General features: G+C 40.8%; 2 protein-coding genes across 3 annotated transcripts in view; one reads left to right on the forward strand and one right to left on the reverse strand.

Moving 5' to 3' along the window:
• Positions 1-9,970, reverse strand: part of LOC115573153 (laminin subunit alpha-3-like) — a 63,622-nt gene extending 53,652 nt beyond the window's left edge. Inside the window, 2 exon segments of the mRNA XM_030403817.1 lie at positions 8,558-8,710; positions 9,470-9,970. Coding sequence (XP_030259677.1) covers positions 8,558-8,710; positions 9,470-9,733 — 417 coding nt within the window. The 5' untranslated portion in view covers positions 9,734-9,970.
• A 1,639-nt stretch (positions 9,971-11,609) lies between these two features.
• Positions 11,610-22,181, forward strand: vps4b (vacuolar protein sorting 4 homolog B). Of its 2 annotated transcripts, XM_030402220.1 has the most exons (13): positions 11,610-12,025; positions 14,339-14,450; positions 14,685-14,785; positions 16,987-17,098; positions 17,360-17,510; positions 17,673-17,731; positions 17,901-18,020; positions 18,180-18,336; positions 18,447-18,595; positions 19,929-20,010; positions 20,095-20,314; positions 20,406-20,546; positions 20,635-22,181. In XM_030402220.1, the coding sequence occupies exons 1-13, from the start codon at positions 12,005-12,007 to the stop codon at positions 20,734-20,736; spliced, it is 1,527 nt and encodes a 508-aa protein (XP_030258080.1). In that variant the 5' UTR covers positions 11,610-12,004; the 3' UTR covers positions 20,737-22,181. The 2 variants fall into 2 exon arrangements, with proteins under 2 accessions (XP_030258080.1, XP_030258081.1); XM_030402221.1 differs by lacking the exons at positions 11,610-12,025; positions 14,339-14,450; positions 14,685-14,785 and adding an exon at positions 15,813-16,051.
• The last annotated feature ends 69 nt before the right edge of the window (positions 22,182-22,250 follow it).

Raw genomic sequence — 22,250 nt, forward strand, 5'->3', positions numbered from 1 at the left:
TGCTCGCTGAAAACTGTCAAAAATCCTGAATAACAAACAACAAAAACATTGGGTTTTAAAATAGCCTTGAGTGGCCTTTTTTTTAAATCACTGCCTTCATTGAGAAAAACAGCCAATCTGCAAGTAAATAAAATCGCCCAGAATGCCTGTTTCTAGTCTCGGCTTTGAACGGGGTGTGTCTTGAAATTAATCAGGGAACGCTTCCACCCACACGCAACAGGATGTGCGAAAAAAGATGGACGGCGCACAGGCAAACAAGACGTGGGCTGCCATCCGGCTAAAAACAGAAACGAGGCTCTTCCAGTGGAGCTGCTATCAATACGTTGGCTCTGCTGAGGACCAGGAGGAAGTTTAGTTCACACGGGCTGCAATGACGCGAAAGGAGGGCCGGGCGGAAGGGAGGCTGGGGGGGAGGGTAAAAAAGGGGGCAGGGGTGGCTAGAGACAAGCTGGCTGGCATGCAGACCCATCTTAGATTCCGGACATAGCGCCACATTCCCAGTCCCTCCTAATGCCCCCAAAGCAGAGCATGCCACTGCCTTCAGGAACCTGTCGCCGACAGCACGGCACAGCGGCAAAAATCTTCTCCATTACTTGTCATGGGTACAGATAGAGAACTAAGAGATTCTCCATTTTCGGAAGAATAACAATGTTCTTTATCATTCTCTGGTTCTGGTACAGTCTAAAACCAAAACATGTGTTTTTTCTCAAGATTTGTGGTGTTTGCTAGTGGAACATTTACATGAATTCGCCTGTTGTTCAGTGTGAAAGATACCTCTGCTACACTCGCTAACTGAGGAGTCTACATGCCATTCAACCAGCCAACCCACTTGGTTCAGCACACCATATAAACATTCATACTTAGTTGATTCTCCAGACTGTGCCCTTGACTGAGGACCTGGCTAAGATCTGGAGTTGACATACTGATGTTCAGCACCTTGGTCTACTAGCAAGGAACCAACACATTGTTCAGAATTGCAGCGTACATATTTAGTGAAAGTTAAAACTCAATATAAGTCTAGAAATTAACACAAAACTTCATCAGAAAAGACTGAAATAAGCAATCCAGCCACTTCTTATTTACTCTCACTCCTGTGAGAACTGTGAATTCTGTTATCTCAAGAGGACTTCACGCTTCCAACTTTACTTTTCAGCAGGCCTGAATGTGGCAGTGCCCTTCACTGCTGTATCTGACTTGATGCCAGTCGACTGAGTGATGGCGAGAAGAATCCTCCGGAAACAAACCCAGTCAGAAACAGACAGCGAGATCTTGGAAGACGGGGGCCTGTCCTGGCACGGCCCTCCTTAATTTCAGGCCTGTCTTTCCAACTGTGTGCTGCCAGTCTAAACACACACTCTCTTGAAATACGGCCAGCACCTACGTATTGTTTGCAGAGAGCATGAAATATAGTGATGGCATGCTAAGCGCATCGGTGAAGGATTCCGGTGGTGCACAAAGACATGAAACAGATTGACAAGCTTGTGTCAAAAACACTCGGAACAACACTTGAGCAGAGCTTGAGCATCTGCAGCCTTTGGGCTTTAAGATGAGAGTGCCATGCCAGGAGGTTTAGTGTAGGAGGCAGGTGGGCGGGTGTCAAAAAGGTCAGGGGTTGAGCTGTGGCAGGTATGGATTGTTTGACACCCACCCTCTCTGCCTTCTCCTTACTGGAGCTCAAATTCCTGACCTTGACCCCCCTAAAATAGTGTCACATATACAAGGTATAAAGTATCCAGATCTGCTCTAACCTTCTAATTAACACTGCGCAGCGGCACAACTCCCTCCTGACCGAACACCATTTTAACAACAGCATATTAACATTTCTTTCAATGCACTTGTAGCAACGTGTCATACAATTTGCCAAAACACACACAGCCGCATTCCCAAAATCCGTTGACAAGTCATGCCCGCAGTGTGTTTGTGTGTGTGTGTGTGTGTGTCTGTGTGTGTGTGTGTGTGTGTGTGTGTGTGTGTGTGTGTGTGTGTGTGTGTGTGTGTGTGTGTGTTATTATTTCTGGATTATTGACCCCTGACAGGTTCGTGCCAAGCTTGTGTCTGTGTGCGACGGCTCGGGAGTGATGAATGTTCACCCTCAAGTGCGAGTCCTGCCCTCTAACTTCATGCGCTCGTGTTGTTTCATACTCGCAGGAACGATTAGAAACTCAAAACGAGGCCCCGTTTGCGTGACACTTTGCAAGCCGTTCTCGTTGCCGTGCCTGCCACGTGGATCTCTTCGATTCTAATCTCTTTGTGTTGATCAAATGAGGTGTACTGTAAAATCGACTGGATAGGAATTTCTTACAGGAATATTCTTACTAAAACAGGTGTTTCAGTAAGGTTTTTTAAATGTTTTAATGTCGAGGAACCTCACAAGAGATGCACATGAGACCACAGAACCACAGTTTGACAGGATTTTGTCTAAGAAAAAGTATTTTTTAGTCAATCGAAAATCAAAGCATCACTATAAATTACAATCACAACAGATGTAGTGTTTTCAGCAAGTGCAGTCAAGAAGCAGATACTGAAAAGCCGACTGCCAAATTCCAACCGAAGGGCACAACGTATAGCCAAGAGGAGTAAATCTACAGTGAGATCAGAATCCTGACAGATACAAACCCTCTGAGCGAGCTCCTGAGAGGTCGATGTGAGATCAGAGGAATGCAATTCAAAGGAGAGGAGGCATCGCCTTCTGTTGGAGTGGATCAGGCAGACAGAACAAACTGCCCCCCCCCCGGTTTGTAACAAAGCAATGTACAACTGTTTGTCTGTGTGCGACAGGTGGGCGGGGGAGGAGAGGGAGAGGGGCAGTCTGGTGTATTTTTCTCTGTCTCCATGACAGAATTAGTTATATGGTAACAATGAGGGGTTGGCCAAAAGTCAGAGGAGAACTGTAACAGAAAACATACAGTATACTCAGGTTTCTACTCGTTAGATATTGTCACACTGTAAAAAGCCTTGGCGGTGCAGCTGCTTGAGAAAAGTCTCATTGCATTTCTGCATTGATCATTGCACTTTATTCCATTTTCTGCTATTCTATACTTCAATATCACTGCATTTTGAAGGCAAATATTGAACTTTCTACTCCACTATATTTATTTAATTACTGATTCTGATCAACACAAAAAGAATGAATATCAGATCTGATAATCTCAAACTTTATATACTTAAAGCCACAACAAGGCGCTTTCATTTTCTGGTTTATTTGGCTGCTGTGGACAAAAGACCAGACAGACACTTCAGCTTCTTTCCCCGGGACGGGAGATTCTTCAATTGATCCTCAGCAATAGTCAGAATCTGACACGGTGACAGGCATTAAGAAAAACTGTAATGTGTAATATAATAATAAAATCAGATATAGAAATATCTAATCTTCTTGCTAATTGTCTGATTTGCTTATGTGGGTCATATAGAGGCATCAGAATTACATTTGGATAGTTTTATAACCACAATGTTCCTTGTCGTACATTTACATACGTTTATTGACAGAAAACTACGTTTGATACAGAGACTTAAAGACTTTTTTAATTGAAGTATTATTTGTATGGTTAACTTTTAATTACACCAAAGTAAAATCTTCACTTTTACTCAAAGATGACTTTTGGGTACTTTTTACAACACTGCCTATTCATAAAATCATTGTTAGATCCATTATATTACACCACGAAAAACTATTCTTTATGCCAAATCTGAGCACAAATTAGAATGTTTTATTCCAATGTTATACTGATGCAGCGATGCCTTCCACATTAATCAATGACCTTAACTGAAGGCATGCAGACGGGTGCAGTCCTGATCATGAAACAGCCCTATCAAATGGCTCTAGGAAAGTCCTGCTCTCTAGAACATCCCATTGCATCAATGCCTGCGTCAGCGAACCTGTGACCACCGATTAGCATCTCCATGTATGAATTGATGACAAAGGCCTTGAAAAGGGCAAAAGATCCCACATTAACCCCCGCAAGCCTTTCCACATCGGAGCCCCAGATTTAGGAGGAACTGCGGTCCAAGTGTCACCCGTGTTTGCACCTGCAAGGCCAATAGCAACTGCTATGCTGCTAACTAGCACAATGTGGCTGTTAGTGGAGTAGTAAATATCTGCTGGGTTGGCCTGGCGCCTCAGGCAGCCTGGCTAAACACAGGCACTTACATCACCTCCATCGTCACCACAGCAATAGGCACATGTTTAACAGCCATTCTTGTCACTAGGGTCTGACTGAGCCGGCTGCACTGTAGGAACAAATCTTTATTACCAGGCATATACGACAAGATATCAACAGAAGGTTAATCTACTCTTTGTATCAGATTTTTAAGATTACACATACAAAATATGTGACATTGAATTCAGATTATGGCCTTTATCAGCAAAGATCTTAGCTGACTGAGGGATGCAGCCATGCTCAATTAATCTTTGTATCACACATGCATGAAAGCATCATGCTAATCTGAAGATCTACTCAGTAAGAGGGTGCATTTCAAGGTAAAATGGAATGTTTTCAGTCCGGGACTTGTCTTGTTTGTGTGTGTGTTTTCTGTTTAAGTACTTTCTCACCACCAAATTACAGCACCTCTCCATTTCGAGCCATTTATCCGGTGAAAAGAGGGGACCGGGTCACTTTCAGAGAGGCTTAGAACGAAGCAAACTTTTGTGAGAGTCCAGGCTTGCAGAAAGGATGTCACACAATACGGCCTGGAAGGCTTCTGACACAAAAGGGGGCGACGGCTGCAAATAAAACATTGTGAACCAACTTCAGTGGGAGGTGGACCCCTGAGAGAGGGGATTAGGTTCCAGGGGAATGTCTCTAAAATTAAGTTCTTGGAAGCTTTGTCTCTCGACGATTGCAGAGCTGTGAGCGGTGCCAAAGCCACTGCATTAAACCTGAACCAGATCATTCCTGTCTTCAAACTTTGGCATTCAAAGTCACTGTTCTTGCACTTATTCACACCTCCAATGAAGTGGAAAGTTTGGATAGTCTGCTGTGCAAATAACCTATGAATCACAGACGAAAGACAAGAACTGCACTTTATCCATTAAAGCCACAAAGCTCCATCATCAACACAATCAACACCTGTTACCCACAGAAACAATCCACAGCCTTAACCTTGACACAAAAACTACAAGTCAAGTCCCTTGAACATGAATCTACCAACTAATCAGAACTTCAGATGAACCGATAATGTCCGATGTTCATTCGGTGCCGGACACCAACCAATCAAAAGCAGCTCAGTCTCATCGGATGGGAGACAGACAGCAGTAAGCCCCGGTATGTTTGCCTCACATGGTCTACTCTGGGCTCACTCAGGCAGATAAGCACATGTGGTCAGGGCTCCTAAAATACATTCCCCAGAAAAAAGGAGCGACTGGCGATCTGATGCACGGTGTAAATGTTTACCAGAACAATGGCTTGCCTACTGTGCTCTGTAAATAGTTTAACAGGGTTAAAAGTTCCTGGAAAAGTAGCCAGTATTCTGGAGGGGACGAATGTAGAATACATTTAGGATTGGATGGACGAGAAGTCAGTACTTACAGTACTTGTTCACATGAATGGCCGAAGACAATGGCCAAGAGAGGAACATACACAAGGTAAAAGGTGCTTTAGTTAAAATCATTTGAGATATGATCCGAGCTGCGATGTCAAATTTGATCATTTTGGGTCAATCACCCTGAAGTTAAACAAACCATTTATGCCAAACATCATCTTTCCTTACACGGAAGCCATCTGAAGATCAGTGAGGTGAGGGTGGGATTTGTCATGGGTTGAAAGACAGGAAGTCACAGAGCTTATCCAGAGGAGATTTCTGAGCCGGAGGTGATTCAAGGGGTCATCATGTCACAAGAAGCACTCAGCCTTAAGACTAATGTGAAGATAGGTCGGTGGAAAGGAAAACAAACATCCCCGACGGCAGCTCTGTGAGGCTGAACAGCGGTGCTAACAGGTAAATGTTAGCATCATCATTCTATCAGGCTCACTAAGGCCAATACAAGGGGCAGGTGATGGCACGACCCATCTGTCTATCACGGGCTAACTTCAACCAAACAGAGCAACAAGAGCAGAGCGCTACAAGTGGAGTCCTGAAGTGGAGTTGGTAAATCAAACTCTTGCTGAAGCCAGCTGAGAGAAGTGGTGGTTGCTAATGGTTCTTATACAACTGGTGCTACATCCCCATCTATCCTAACTTCTTCAAGAGCCGCCATTGTAACTTCTCAAGCTGGTCGTCACACTTAAACCACCCTGTAGCTGCCCATAGTGCCTCATAGGATGCTGACTGGTCCAAACCGCAAGTGTATACCTTGAAGATAGATTTACAAGGTCACGTCATGATCACTTGAACTTCCAAATCAATATGGAGGTTTACCTCGCGAGGTAAAATCCATCCAAAAGCTGTCAAGATATTTGTGTAAAACTGAAAAACTCACTCATGGCGCTAGATGTAAAGTGTTGGCACCCTCTTGGATCATGCTCTTTATGTGAAGCAACAGACTGCACCACTGTGCCCAAGACAAACTCTCCCTCAAGGACAATAATGTTTACTCTACATTATTGCCAGTCCATATGATTCCTCCTCTGAGCATCATGAATGCACAAGGTTCAATGGCAATCCATCACACTGTTCTTGAGATATTTCAATCTTGACTAAAGCAGTGGAGCAACCGACTGACCGATATTACCATCCACAGAGGCCTGCTGCTGGTGCAGCGAACATATTGGAGGTTATCTTTCTTATATAGCTCAAAACTTATTGAAAGCTTAGGTGGGATCTGTCTGAGAGAAGTCTTGCACCCACTTTTTCATCAAGTCCCGATTAGCCTTACTTCAGAACTTTTCTTCAAACAATCCTCTTGACAGACAAACCGGAAGCAGCTCTGTCAAAAAAAAAAAACCTGTCTTTGAACCTCACCATTTTACATAAACATCAACTGTGCCATTATCTTAAATATCTACTGAGAGCTATACAGATAACAGAGAAGCAACCACCTGCGTTGGCCTTGAAAGAAAAACCACAAAACCCATTCAGGTGGATCTAGCCCCCACATTTCATTGAGCACATCATTTATCCTGTGGATTTGAAAAATAATCTACAAAGCAAAGCCTCGCATGGAGCAGTCAAACATCTTGACAGCTCTAGTCCCCTCTTAGACAATGCATGGGCTTGTATTTGTAGGGTGGAGGAGGGTGATGAAGCACCATGGAAGGCAAATAAAACACATTTAAGCTTTCAAGCTCAGGAAGACACCTTAAATTATAGGTTATTTCAGATATAGGCAGCGGAATTCATATTCTGTGGGTGATTTCTCTCAATTTAGGCTCTTTTTCTTCCATTTATAGAGCAAAATCTGCTTTTGATTAGTGAGCAAGAATGCTCAGTATGTTGATTTGATACACCAGTGGCTGGCTGATTAAGTGTGCATTAATAAATCAAAGATCTGCTCCCCACATGCCAAAAAATGATCCTCACAGAGTCAGTTTGCTCTGCTCCTTCTCTCTTCACAGAACAGATCAGAAGATTTGAGCTAAAAAACAAGCGCGTGCCTTAAAATGCAATAGCAGCAGGTGAGCATTGTTTACACTCTTGGTGGTAGCATCAGATGCCACCAGAAGAAGAATGTGCGTGACAGGTGTGTGTGTGTGTGTGTGTGTGTGTGTGTGTGTGTGTGTGTGTGTGTGTGTGTGTGTGTGGTTGATGTGGAGGTGGGGGTCTGCAGTGTGTTGTTGCATTTTGCTGTCATCGTCAGAGATCCAGCCGTGCTCTTTTTAGCACGCCGTAATGCAATAATGCTACCTTCCCCGGCTCCTAAATAAACTGAGCATTACCACGTATTACAGTCAGACATCCGCGATGGCCCTACATGTGTCCATCCTCCTGTAAGTGTGGGCTATATTTAGCCGTGCTGGGTCTTTGCTCAGCTCAGTCGGTCTAAAAACAGAGATAGAAAAGCCAACACCCATTGTCTGACGCTGTGCCCACCGGGGGGCCAAATATGCAACACGTGTGGAGAGGGGCTCTTTTGTTTGCTCTCTTTTTTTGAAGTCCACTCCAAAAACTAGTCAAAGAGGTCCACCTGCGCTCCTCCAATCTGATTCTACATCCTTCTGATCCCTAATGCCAAGACAGAATTCCTCTCTCTCTGTCCTCACAGTGGATAATTGAGCGTGAGGTGCAATTTTATGGGCTTTGAGCCAAACCCCTGCCAGAGACACGGGTCATGATAGAAGCATGTTTGCCGGCCAAAAGGGGGGCGTGAATCTGATTCCTGGCAGGCATCCAGCTGAAGCACATTATTCACATGATCACTGCCGGCTGAGGTGATGAAGCTCCAACTGAAAATATGATCGTGCACGAGTGTTTTTTTGTGAATGAAACACCAAACTCCCTCAACAAAACGAGCGAACTCGAACTCATCTTCGGGCTGCAGAGCAACAACCAGGACACAAAACACTTTCCCTCTGTAACATCCAGGTGCTGCATTTCACCCTCACCACACAGCAATCATCGCTCAACGTGCAGGTATCAGCAGGTAAACAGCTGCTCATAGCAGAGTAAGGTATGATAATCTCACCTGCCCAAGGTCCAGGGTGACGTTCACCTCGTTGTGGATCAGTCCCCTAGAGAGAGGAGGGCTCTGCCACCACCGCTCGGTCCCATCGATGGCATTGGTCACCGGGTGAGCTTTGTTTGGGTCGATGGCGTTGCAGTAGTCGCAGTACTGACCCTAAATAGTGTTAAACTGTCAGTATTCAGATGTGGGAAAAAACGTTGTACGTCTTATCAGTTATAAGAAGAAACTCCCAGAGTCTCTGCTTCGGGTTCTCATATCATCCAACAAGCAGGCATCAGACAAAGTGTGTGTTTTTATTTCTGGTAAATGTGAGCTCATTATCATCTTCATCTCTACCTCAGTCTGCTAACATAAGTGAAGTGCACAGTGGGTAACCATGTCAACACACAGATCAAACACTCCTATGAGACACGCAATCAAACATGATCACACATTCTTGCACACCCAAATAATTGTAGCAAACTTCATGTGGGTTTTTATAATAGAAGGCAAGCACTGGCAAATGCCTCACCGAATGCAGATATAGAAAATATCTGCAACCACAAGTGCATCTTGAGTTTGGGGTTTGAGGTTTTTTCATGTCCTTTTGCAACATGCTTGTTCTTACAGTAATGCAGTGGCTTTCAGGAGAACTCCTGAGGGGGCAAGAGCACTTTTGAAAGGGAATTTCCTTTAAAGAAAAAAAAAAGGAAAAAAACTACAATAGTGTAAAACTATTTCTGGCTGTTGTACAACTTGTTCAGAGCGGGCAGGATTGAGACACAAATGGGAAAAACAACGAAATATAAGTTTATATATATATATTATTATAATATATATTCCCTGTTCCAGCGCCTCCGTGTTCTTGTTATTCACCTTTTACGCACGAACCAAAAAAAACACACAGAGACCTCATCCCGCTTTTATTCTTACCTGTATATTATGAGAAACAAGTCCGTTGGTAGGTCCTCCGACGAGTTTACAGTATAAATCGGATCTGGGCGTCCCAAACTCATCCTGTCCGCAGGTTGCTGTGGCAGTGATAGAAGACCCGGCAGCGAGGTTGAAATACGGCGGACTCAAACTGAAACCTGTTAAGTCATTAAAGCTTCCTTGTCCATCTGCGTCCCTGAAAAGTGTTGAGGAAAAGGTAAAAAATACAGCGAGGAGATGAGCTCCTCTCATCCCCCTCGCCATGTTCCACAGTGGAGATCCCGGTAGATGCTGAGAGCGACCCGCAGCTTGCAGGTCTTGTCATCTATAGATCTCCATAAAATGCGCCCATAAAGAGGAGCTGCGCGATGTTCTCTCAGTAGGACTCCGCCAAAGTCACTGACAAATCTTCAAGCTGATCTCCTGCTCGTGGTGACGGTGTGCTCTCTTTCCGCCGCATGTTTCAACTAACGACGGCGGCTCTCCTCTTCCTGACCACACTGTGCGCCACACTACTGACTGCAGCGATCAGGTGTCAGGCTGACGATGGTCTGAGCTCGACGTTAATCCACAGAGGGGGGCCAAAGGTCCGCTGTCACAGTTTACACCGCGTGGAGCAGCGGCACGTCCCCTGTCTGCTCTCCTCTGTCGTTAAAAACACTCGTTAACTTTGATATAGATGCTTAACGCCCAAATATACAACTTTCCTGTATCCTATCATTTTACAATCATCCATCAGGAACCACTTTGAGAATTTTATTGCGTGTCATTTAAAACAGATTATAATCACTGTGAGGAATGTCTTAAAGGCGCACTGTGTAGTTTTGGGGAATATTATTTAATCAGTGATTGATTTGTTTATGCCTTAACAAACTAATTAAAAACAAACTCTTTGTTTTCATGACAGAGTAAAGTGAATAAACTAACTGACCTTAAAGGACGACAGTTTCCTGTTGTTTTACTTGGTTTATAAGTGGCGGACCCTGCCACCTTTCAAACCTCAAACAGTGTTCTGGGGACCTTATAAACAGCTTGTTTATTCATGGAAAAAAAATCTATATTTCTGAGCATGTATTATTACAAGGGCTGTCAATCGATTGAAATATGTAATCACATGATTATCCATATTTACCTCGTCATTAATCGCAAGTTAACTCCACATCATTTATCTGTTCTAAATGTACCTTAAAGGGGTATTTTTCAAGTTTTTAGTAGCCTACTTTTATCAACATTAGACTGGACAAATATGCTGGCTTTATGCAAATTTATGTTTATTATTGTTGCAACAATCCAAAACAATGACAAATACTGTCCAGAATATTCTCCAGAATATTCTCAAAGATACTGCATGTACAAAAAATATGCTGAAAGCATGACATGCTGCATCCTGATTTCCCAGATCATGGAGCGGCCGCAGGTCATAACGTGTTTGTGTTAACCGCATGTCAAAGAAAATTGACAGTGTTAAGGGGAATTTGCGTTTTCATCATGTTAACTTTGACAGCCCTAATTAACTTATGGATATTGTAAATATCAAAATTCAAAGTTTAGACTTCTTCTCCAAAACTACATAGTGCCCCTTTAATCACTGCATCCTGCCAAGAATGTTATTTTTTCCGACCGTGTCCGTTTGTCTGTTGTATGTATGTCAACAGGATTACACAAAAAAAATATTTCCATAAAAACTTTTTTATAGATACCTCATTTATCTTGTAAATATTAGTTTGGATTTCTCCTCCAAAAGCGCCCCTTTAAGCATTTTAAACTGGCTGACAGTTTGGCATATGTGTAAGGGTTAACAAAAAATTGAATATTTTCAAATAGAAATGTTATATTCTGATTGTGAAACAGAATCAAATTATTTTGCCTAACTGCATGGTCAGTGTTGAAGCTGGTGTATGAAACTGTATCATCTACTATTAAAATGCGCAATATCATATTTATATTATTATTTAATATATTTATTTATTTATTTATTTATTTGGTGCACATCTTGTCAATGATCTTTATGTAATGATCTCGGGACGACCTCTAGTGGATCCCCTTGTCATCACATGATCGTCATTAGTAAAGTTTAGTGACGCGCATGCGCACACGACAGAAGTCTCAGGTTTTCCATGTCGCTGCTGTAACAAGAGCAGTCAGACTGTGTTACAAGTAAAACGACTCTTTTTTTTCTGCCTTATTTATGCACTTTGTTGCCGTCTACGGCCTGAAAACAGGACTCTCAATAAAAGCTAATGTTTATGTAACGTAGCTGTATCATTAAAACTACTGACTGAGCGACTTGTGTTGTCTGTAGAACTTGTACGACAACAACTACACGTCGTGACTCAGTGGCAGGAGGGTTTCCGCGTCCCGGCAGCATCGCTCTCATTCCTCAGACCGGGCAGGCTGCTTTTGTCCCCTGCTGTCAGAGCTCAGGAGCTAACAGGAAACTGGTGCTTCAGTGACATGACTGGATGAAACGAAACTGGCAGGGATCACAGGTCGACTCTGTTTTGTTTCTTTTAATCCCCACAGGACTCCGTATACATGGAGCCTACAACGCTACAGGTAGGACTAATAATGATCTATAAGAAGTGTTTGTTTACTGGGTGTACATGGGAGTGTGTCGTGGAATCTGACAGGTTTCACTTAACACGCTTCCTAAAGGTGTTGTTCGCTGAGTTTCATGTTCTCCCCCCCCCCCCTCTGTTTTATTACTGGACTATAACAGAACAAGCTGCCCCTTACTTTAAATGTTGGACATCTTGTATTTCTGTTTACAGCTGACTGAACTCCACAGTGACTACAAATAGTGATATGCGTCAAGTTGGCAAATTCAGTGGCAGTCTGTGAGATGATTCATTCACAGTTAATTAAAGTGTTTCACTCGGGGAATGTGAGCAGTCATGATATTTTATCTGTGATCTGAGAGGTTTTCATCATGTTTTTCGTGCCCTACATAGTAAATCTGATATGCAGCGCATATCTCGTGGTTTAAATCAGTGAAAAGTACCCGACAGTCACACATGAGCGACCGTGACGTCACCCTCACGAATAGTACCTGAGTTAAAAGTCTTTAAGTGTCTGCACTTAAACACCAAAAGTGATTTTCTGATAATAAATGCACTTAAATAACAAAAGTGCATGAAAAAGTTAATAGTTCATGTGTGTATAAAGTGTGTGTCAACTGATTATCGACCTGCCCAAATATCAGATTCGATATTCAACATTTTCCTGATTATTGGAATCAATGTTTTCGTTAAATTTCCAACAAAGATAGTTGATTTAAAAAATGTGCTACTTTGGCTTTCATGCAGCTTTTAATCTGTAACATAACTTGTAAATAAAGTTATCACATAAATGTACTGTAGGGTTTCAGCAATGTACCGGTTACAATATTTAAAATGTTTCTGATTAGTGGAATCAATGTTGATTTTATCCGATTGCCAGTCAAATAAATTAAATTAAAAGTGCTATTTTGGACCTCATAACACATGCAATCTGCAAAGCAACTTGGAACTAAAGTAAGCAAATATATGAGGTGCAGGATTGCAGCAGAATTGTTTTCATGGTATACCTTGTTAATGGAACGGTTATTGAACTGGGTACATTTGTTTATCTGCAGAATTGAATTCTTCCAAGAACACATATATTTCAAGCTGTATGCCTGACAGGGCATCATACTATGTGGAATAATAACAATGTGTTTGTTCACCTTGAATAACCCCTTGTTTTAATTCCTTTAAGGGCCATTGTAACTGAAGATAATAACAATAATGATAAGCGTGTAATACAGTATACTGTGATACTGTCAAAACTTGAAACAAGTACTCGGGTAGAAACCACATAGACGGGCATATAGATCTGCCAATTTTAATGTCTTATTTTTTTGTCTTGTATTTTTTTCTTTATTTTTTGAGAGTTATACTTTAACTATAACTTGAGTAAAGTCTATGTGTGGGAAACACTGAATAATTTCTGTTTTATAGGCTACGTGTATTAGGAGGTTTAAGGTGCCCTGTGGGCGACTCATATGTGGGCTGCCAGGTGCTCACGGGCACCCTGTTGACTGTCCCCGAGTTATAGGGTTAATCTGTAAGGCAGAAGCTAAGTTGAGTTCCTTTTTACTTTGTTTTGTTACACAAAGCGAAATCACCATTTAACTGAAAGGAGGAATAGTTGTTCACAATTCAGCAACGATTTAGACCCTAAGCTCATTCTGTCACATCACAGAAAGTAATCTTTTATGACTCAACTGACTGACCATTTACTCTACAAACAGTCAATGCTGATGTCAATTAGCAAATATGTGGGACAGACTTACCTCACAGTAGACATTTTGACTTTCCACAGCATAAAAAGCACACATGGGTAATTAATAACACTAAAAACAACTTCATTCCATATTTGTAAAGTATTTCCAGGGCCCCTGGGATTGTCCATGTACACTCACTGGCATGACTATTGGTACACATTCCATCATTTATGTTAATAATTACATGTGAACTTTTTCTGCAATGGAAAGCCAAAATAACTGCTGTTAACGATGTCTGCTATTACACAGTCAATTACTAGAATGACGGCCAAAAGTGGGTTTCATTTGTTTTTAAAGTGGGTTTCATTTGTTTTTGTACATCAAGAATCAGTTGTCTCTTTTCAGCATTAGCTCCAAAGCATGTTTAGAAATTATGATAATTTATTTATAATCTTACTGCCATTTGTACAACAACAATACTGTACTGTATTACTTTTGTTTTGGCTGAAATGTGTGCACTTTATGGTCAGATTATCGGAATGCCCTGAGTAACATTTAATAGTTTCTGAGTAGAAACATAAGGTATGATTGTACCTGAAATATTGATAGATTTCCTGCTCTTTCAGAAAGCTATTGCCGTAGCACAGAAGGCCTCGCAGGAAGATCAGGATGGGAACTATGAGGAGGCCATCCTCTCCTACCAACATGCTGTCAAGTATTTTCTGCACATCTTAAAACGTGCGTCACCATGACTGGAAACAAAATGCAGTGTCAAACTAAAACATCACCTACACCAACAGTTTCTACATTGGTATCATCACTGTGAACGGCTGATGGATAAATTAGCATCTAGAAATAAATTCACTTGACTATTAATGTTTTTTGTTAATGTGCAAAATAAAAATGTTGTCATCCTAATAACTTGAAGTGAAAGCCCGAATGGTATTAAATGAATGTTCTCCTTCCCATCAGGTGAACCCCAGGGTAAAGATGGCAACCAGAAGATCAGAGATAGGTGTAAACAATACCTGGACAGAGTGGAAGAACTACAGGAGTACCTAGTGAATAAAGAGGTTGCTATAGAAATTAAATACATATTTCCTTTACAGGCATTATTTTTCTTAAAGAGGTCATATTATGCTTATTTTCAGGTTCATACTTTTATTTAGGGGTCCTAGTAGAATAGGTTTACATACTTAGATAATAATTTTTTTAAAAACAAATGTTTCTCACATGGTGAATTGCTGCAGCATCCCTTTACATATTATGTGTTGAACACCCATTTTAGCTACAGAGTGAGACATCTCGCCTTGGTGAGAGTTGCACGTGCACATTACGTAAGGGGCAGTAAGTTGCCAATCAAAGGCAGAGCAGCAGTAGCAACTGTATGTCTGCTGACTGATTAGAGTGTATATATTTTATAATAAATATATAAAAATCTATATTTATATCATGCCTGTTAAATAGTGACGCACATACATTACTGAAGTAAAGGCTGGACTCCAAACCAGTCGTTTCAGGCAGTGCAGGAGCAGCATTTTCTGTGGGAGAGTAACTCCCTTTGGCATGCAGACCTTTTATATGCAGAAAAATGCTACATAACACAATGGGTAAAAACCCAGAAAGCATGATATGACCTCTTTAAATAGTAATGGCAAAACAGTCTGACTGTGCTGCAGCATCAGTGGACTATTGTCAATGTCTTTTTAATTTTAATTAAAGCACTTGGTAGATGATAGATAGTACATTATAGATGCTAAAATGCTAACAGTTCATTCATTGTTGGGGTCTTTTTTTGTTATTTTTGGTAAATCCATACACTGTATATAAATAGGTAAGGGTTATTGCCTATGGGTTCACTCCTAGCCACAGGCATCGCCCAACAAGCCACATGAAAGGCAAAGTAAATAAGTAAAGAGAATATGATAATAAAATAGGAATAGGTTAATAAATGTGACTTAATCAGGACCCAAATGTTGTCCCAGTTATTCCCCAATCTTAATTCAATAGTCTTAAAATCGAATTACTCAATAATTTCCTATTGTAAACGCGCAGTGAGATTCTCTGATCTGTACCGAGGCTACGTCTTGACGTCATTGCATTCCGTGCACGCGAGTATCGACTATTAATGCGGAAGTTCCCTCCTCGGTCTTCCTCGGCAGCGATCTAAGAAACGAAAACAAGCCTGATAAAAACATAGATTGTCGCGTCAAGAGTCTACCTGAAAAGCTAAATTCTTAAGAAGTGTGTTTAAAAGTTGTTTACTCACGGCGGCGTTACATTCGTTTCGATTATTGGACAAGTGATCGGCCGTTATGGCTACCAACAATAATTTACAGGTAAGTTGAGGACCAGCCCCAGAGCTGACCAAAGCGGGTAGCAATGACTAAATAAGCTAACAAAGTTGTTCACGTCTCGTACTAAACAGCAAAAGTATAGTAGTTGATGATAATGGAAACGTCTAACCTCATTTTGTTGAGTGGCGTTCGATATTTGCGTCCAACGGCATCAAATAACGTAACGTTTTCAAGACTAGCTGCTAATTAGCATGTTTAGCTAACAGCTAACCAAGGCATGAATTCGGAAGTTAACTTGTGATCAACAAAAGGAGCATAAGAGGTGACATTGTGGCCCATGTGTGATATAATGTAGCCGTTACCCGTTGATACAGTAACTTACATGCTGTTGTGGCAATTTCGGCACAACGTTATCACGAACTTGTGTTGAAGATCAAGGGGTGCTAATGAGATTAACGCTGCTAGCTAGCTAACTGGTTGTCTTTAGCCTCTTAAAAGACATCCTTTTCAAATAGAAAGCAAAACTGTAAGTGATATACTCTGTACAGATTGTGAACGAGTGTTCATATATGTTGTAGTTGCATTTTAAAGCTTCGGTAACAAGAAGGAAGTGAAAGAGTGCATTCAAATTCAGTTTGAGACCATACGTGGTGTGCGCAGTGACACTACACAGGACAGGAGTTGTAGTCAGTCTGATCTTTAACGCTTTATATATAGTACATTGTGATACTGCATAATATGTGGGAAGGTTGTCTGCGACTGATACCGTCACTTAAAAAGGCCTATTTGTCATTTTTATTCAATGACTGTCATAACTTATACGTCATTTTGTATTGATGTTTGTGTTGATTGGCAGATATGACTCTTTTCATAAGTCAAAGACGTTGCTGTAACTCCACACTTTTTTTTTTATTCTTCATTCCAGTGCCTACAAGTGTCAGTATAACTAACGCTGAACTGTTTCTCTGTAATTCTAGAAAGCCATCGATCTTGCCAGCAAGGCGGCTCAGGAGGATAAAGCTCAGAACTACGAGGAGGCTCTGCGCCTGTACCAATCTGCTGTTCAGTACTTCCTCCATGTGATGAAATGTAAGGCATAAGACAGCACATTGGTATTATTGTATGGTGTCTCATCTAAATGACATGTATGCTATTTTGTAGACTGTCATAACAAAGGCAACGACAGGAACATTGAAAAGAATGTAATAGTACATGTCATTCTTTTTGTTCGTTCTTGATATGCTTACCAGTTTACTCTAATGCTGAAATATGGCAAGAACGAGGGTGATGGCTCTTTTGGGAACAAATATTCAAGCCTGAAATGATTGTTTTTGTGCTTATTCCTGACAGATGAAGCCCAGGGTGAAAAGGCCAAACAGAGCATACGGGCAAAATGCGGCGAATATTTGGACAGAGCAGAGAAGCTGAAGGAGTATCTAAAGAAGAAAGAGAAAGCTCCTCCCGCCAAGCCCGTCAAAGAATCGGGATCTGAGGACAAAGGGTGTGTTTTGTGGGTGGGGCAGTGGAATATGTGATGTCATTCAGACCTGTATGGGTAATCACTGTTGCTTTTGATGTATTGGAAAATATAATGAATTATTTTTAACTTAATGTATAGACTAAATTATATCTATTTTTATGATTTCTATGATTGTGTTTGCAGGAATGAAAGCGATGAAGGTGATGATCCAGAGAAAAAGAAGTTCCAAAATCAACTCTCAGGTTTGTAATGTTCCTTTTTTTTCTGACCATAACTCCTTCTGCAAATTTAAACTCAACTAACGAGATGTGTGATAATATTTGTTGATATGCTGTGAGCTTGTTACATGTAATCTGTCATAATTAAGGCATTATTTGGACTCCTCGGTAATGTAGTGTTATTTTCCTGCAGGTGCAATTGTTATGGAGAAACCAAACATCAAATGGAACGATGTTGCTGGTTTAGAGGGAGCCAAGGAGGCACTGAAAGAGGCTGTTATTCTTCCTATCAAATTCCCCCACCTATTCACAGGTATTATATATTATTTAAAAGGAAAGCCGCATCATTGTTTTTTTCTGTTAAATGTTTAGACATAAATATCTGTGTTGCATGTGGTATGTCATCGTGCAGTTAATGATTTTGGTTGTTATTTGTAAATATAAACTAAAAAACCTTTTGCTTGACTGACAGGAAAGAGAACACCATGGAGAGGGATCTTGCTCTTTGGACCTCCAGGTACGGGAAAGTCCTATCTGGCCAAAGCCGTTGCCACAGAGGCAAACAACTCAACCTTCTTCTCCATCTCCTCGTCTGACCTTGTCTCCAAATGGCTTGGAGAGAGTGAAAAGTAAGTAATATAAAGAGCAAAGCACGAAATCATGGGCCTAGCATAAAATATACTGCAGCCAGTAGCATGTTAATGTTAAATATTTCACAAACATCCATTTTGCCTCCCAGGTTGGTGAAGAATCTGTTCACCCTTGCAAGGGAGCACAAGCCTTCCATCATCTTCATTGATGAGATAGACTCCCTGTGCGGCTCAAGAAGTGAGAACGAGAGTGAGGCTGCTCGCCGTATTAAGACAGAGTTCCTGGTTCAGATGCAGGGTAAGTCAGAGGAGCTAATTAATGACTGAATATTGTATCAATTTAAATTGAATGTATTCTCTCGGTATTAAATGTTACACGGTCTCTACTTCTATGGTTAACTATTTAAAAATGTTTCAAACAGCCTGTGGAATTTAAAATGGCAGGCCAAGTAGAACAGATTTTTATGCACCAAGTATGTAACTCACATCATAATTTTAACTGGAATTGTTATACATGGTATGGGATAGACAAATGTATCGCTATAGAAACTAGAGCTGTGCACAGAAAAAAAAACTATAGCTGCGGTGGAAGATGACACAAAGGTACTTTTTATGTAATCCTAAAATGTTTAAGGCTGCCAAGACCTTTGAGATGAATGTTTCTGTAGCAGCGCTTTAAATAGAATCAACTTTTACAGGCATGCTGATTCACACCCATAAACTGATGTCAGAGCAGATATGTTCTTTGACGGGTGAGGGAAAATACCTGCGGTGACATCGCTGACAGGTGTGGCCGGAGGTGCAGTGTGTTATTAACAACCCCAACCCCAAAATAGTTCATACCCTGTGCACAACATAAATTAAAAAAATTGATGTGATAATTTGCTAACTTTTTTTGACAAAATATATAGATACTTTCTCCAACTATTTTAACCAAGGGGGTCGCTACAGGTGAAAACAATATCTTTTAATACGCTGGTCAACTTTGAATTTTTGTGTTATTTTTTTAATATGTTTTCGTTCTGATTAGTGGTAAGAAAAGACCCAAAATACATAGCTAGGTATTTTCTGTTCTGGAAATGTATGCAAATAGGCGCATATGTACTTAAATAGCGTAATTTGAATATTTGAACATGTCAACATTGTCTTTAGCAAGTCATAAACTGGGTTTCATTGTGACATCTATTAATTTGCAGTTTGTTATTTTTTTTTATAGGAATTTTTACCCTATTAACCTTTTAGTCTTTCACCATAATTCCAATTATATGTGTTGCAGAAGTACACTTCACATGTTGTCCATCCATATTATTATGCACCCAACAGTCTAAACATTGTTAAATATATTGCAGGCTATTACCCAGAAGTTCAGTGTCCAGTACTCTTATAATAAATTGTAAAAGTTGCTCATCCATGAGCAATATTGATTTTTATTTATTTATTTATTTGTTTGTTTCTTGATTGTTACTGATTGTTGAGCAGATCCTTACACTTTTCATCATATGTCAGGATCGGGCAGCTGCCTTGTGTTGTAACATGGGGGAACCATCATGTGTCAGTGAAAGTAACAGCAAACTGTTGTGTAGATGTTAAATATTCAGGTCTGTATTTACCCTGACTTTTTTATTTTGCAGGTGTGGGGATTGACAATGAGGGAATCCTGGTACTTGGGGCAACAAACATCCCATGGACCCTCGACTCAGCCATCAGGAGAAGGTAGTTGTTATTTCTGGGTGAATGTTGTAAGAACCTATTTTGTTGTTTAATTGTGCTTACTGTTCATTAATTATACCTCCTCAGATTTGAGAAAAGGATCTACATCCCGCTGCCTGAGGAGCACGCCCGCTCCTTCATGTTCAAGCTCCATCTGGGTTCCACCCCCAACAGTCTCACCGAAAGTGACTTTGTCACTCTTGGCAAGAAGACAGACGGATACTCGGGAGCAGACATCAGTATCATTGTCAGAGATGCTCTTATGCAGCCTGTTCGAAAGGTCCAGTCAGCAACTCACTTCAAAAAGGTACGGCTTTTTAAAATAGCTGTCTCTTTTTCATGCTTCGGTGTAAGATGTTGTAGTGAACTGTTCTGTCTTCTAATTTGATTTAAATAAGGTACGAGGACCATCAAGAGCTGACCCCAACGTTATTGTAGATGACCTCTTGACTCCCTGCTCACCTGGCGATCCCAATGCGATTGAAATGACATGGATGGAAGTCCCTGGAGAAAAACTACTGGAGCCTGTAGTATGCATGGTAAGGATAGAAAAGGGCAATTAAATGGCACATAGAGCCTTCACTTTAATACTACTATTATCATAACACTGTTTTTTCTCCTTTTCAGTCCGACATGATGAGGTCTCAGGCCAGCACAAAGCCAACAGTCAATGAACAAGATCTGGACAAACTGAAAAAATTCACAGAGGACTTTGGACAGGAAGGCTAAGTGGGATAAAGGAGCCAAGCCAAACCAAAGCAAAGGAATTGTGATTGTGTCTCTTTACTGTCCTTGTCCTGTTATTCTGTCTCTGTCTCATCATAATCATTCATCAGGCCTCGTGGTTTATCGCAAATGGGCAAGATTACCACTCCCTCTTGCCGTATCAGATAACCACACTAAGGGTGGAGAACTTTAAGTTTTATTCGACATTCACCATTTTCCAAAGAAAATTGAAGACCTCCCAACTGCAGCTGATCTTATACAAAAATTAGTAGAGGGTTGTTTGAGTTACGCACTAAAGACTAAAGGTATTAATGACAAGAATACCCCAGCAACTTACAGGATCAAATGGCAGACATACACAACAATTATTGCAATTGAGGTTATTGAAATCAAGGCAATTTATTTTAAGTACAGCCTAGCTCTCACGCCCTTGTTTCCAGTCAGAATACATCTCACTAGACTAATACACCTTATATCTTTTTTTTTTTAAGAAAAACAAGCATTGTAGTGTATACTGTACTTTGTGAAATGGTTAAATCTTGGGCTGGTGGATTGAAGTGGGTTCATAGGTTTGCTGTGGTGAAATATGACAGTTGTCTCAAGGTGGTGGATGTTTACAGTTTTGAGGCAGAGATAGTCAGGATGAGAGCTGCATTAGGCCCTGTGGAAATTCTGGATTATTTATCCAGTTTCCTAATAAATGACAATTGTATTTGTTTACTTTTTGTCATTTAAATCTAACATGATAACTATGTTGGATCACCAATAGTGCTGGACCAGCATATTTTACTTTTTTTTTTTCAAGAACTCAATGGCTTTGAATTGTTATGTCACGCAGCTTGCGAAAAACAAACAAACCATGGTTTGCTTTTTGCAATCTACTGTACATATTCTCCATAACTGTCTGTGGGCTTCGCTGATTATCCTTACTGCAAACTGCAAGAAACTAAGCCTTATACTAAAATAAAGTCACATTGCGTATTTTGATAAAACAAGACTTAGGAGTTGAAGTTGGACACTGATGGCTCAGGCGGAGAGATCTTTTTCTTGTATACATTACTACATAGGAATGCATCTCCAAGCATGAACTTTATGTAGCCATAAGTGGCAGTGTGCACCATGTGCCTTCAAGAAAAGCTGCAAGATTCTTTTTTATTGTTTTATTTCTAAATTGGTCATACTGCGTATCTCCAGTGCTTTGTCACTACAAGAAGTGTATACTTGCACATTTCATGTAAGCTCTTTGAGAGCTTGTATACATCTGTACTCTTTTGCTCCTACGGTGTGAGAACTGTCTCTTCTGAGTTTTGATGGTCTTTTATTTTACTGTAAATGTCTATACATATAGCCAACTCTCGAGCCTTTTCTTTGTGAAGAGGTTGATCATGCATAAGGTTTTCTGTTTTTCATTTCCATAATGTAAATAAATAAAGTTATAGCTACCTTAAGTGAAGCCGTTTTCTCTTGTCTAACAGTCAGGAGTTGTTGTTGACTCCAAGATTCACGATAGAGATGTA

This window comes from Sparus aurata, chromosome 21 (genome assembly GCF_900880675.1).
Source record: "Sparus aurata chromosome 21, fSpaAur1.1, whole genome shotgun sequence".
NCBI classification, from domain to species: Eukaryota; Metazoa; Chordata; class Actinopteri; order Spariformes; family Sparidae; genus Sparus; species Sparus aurata.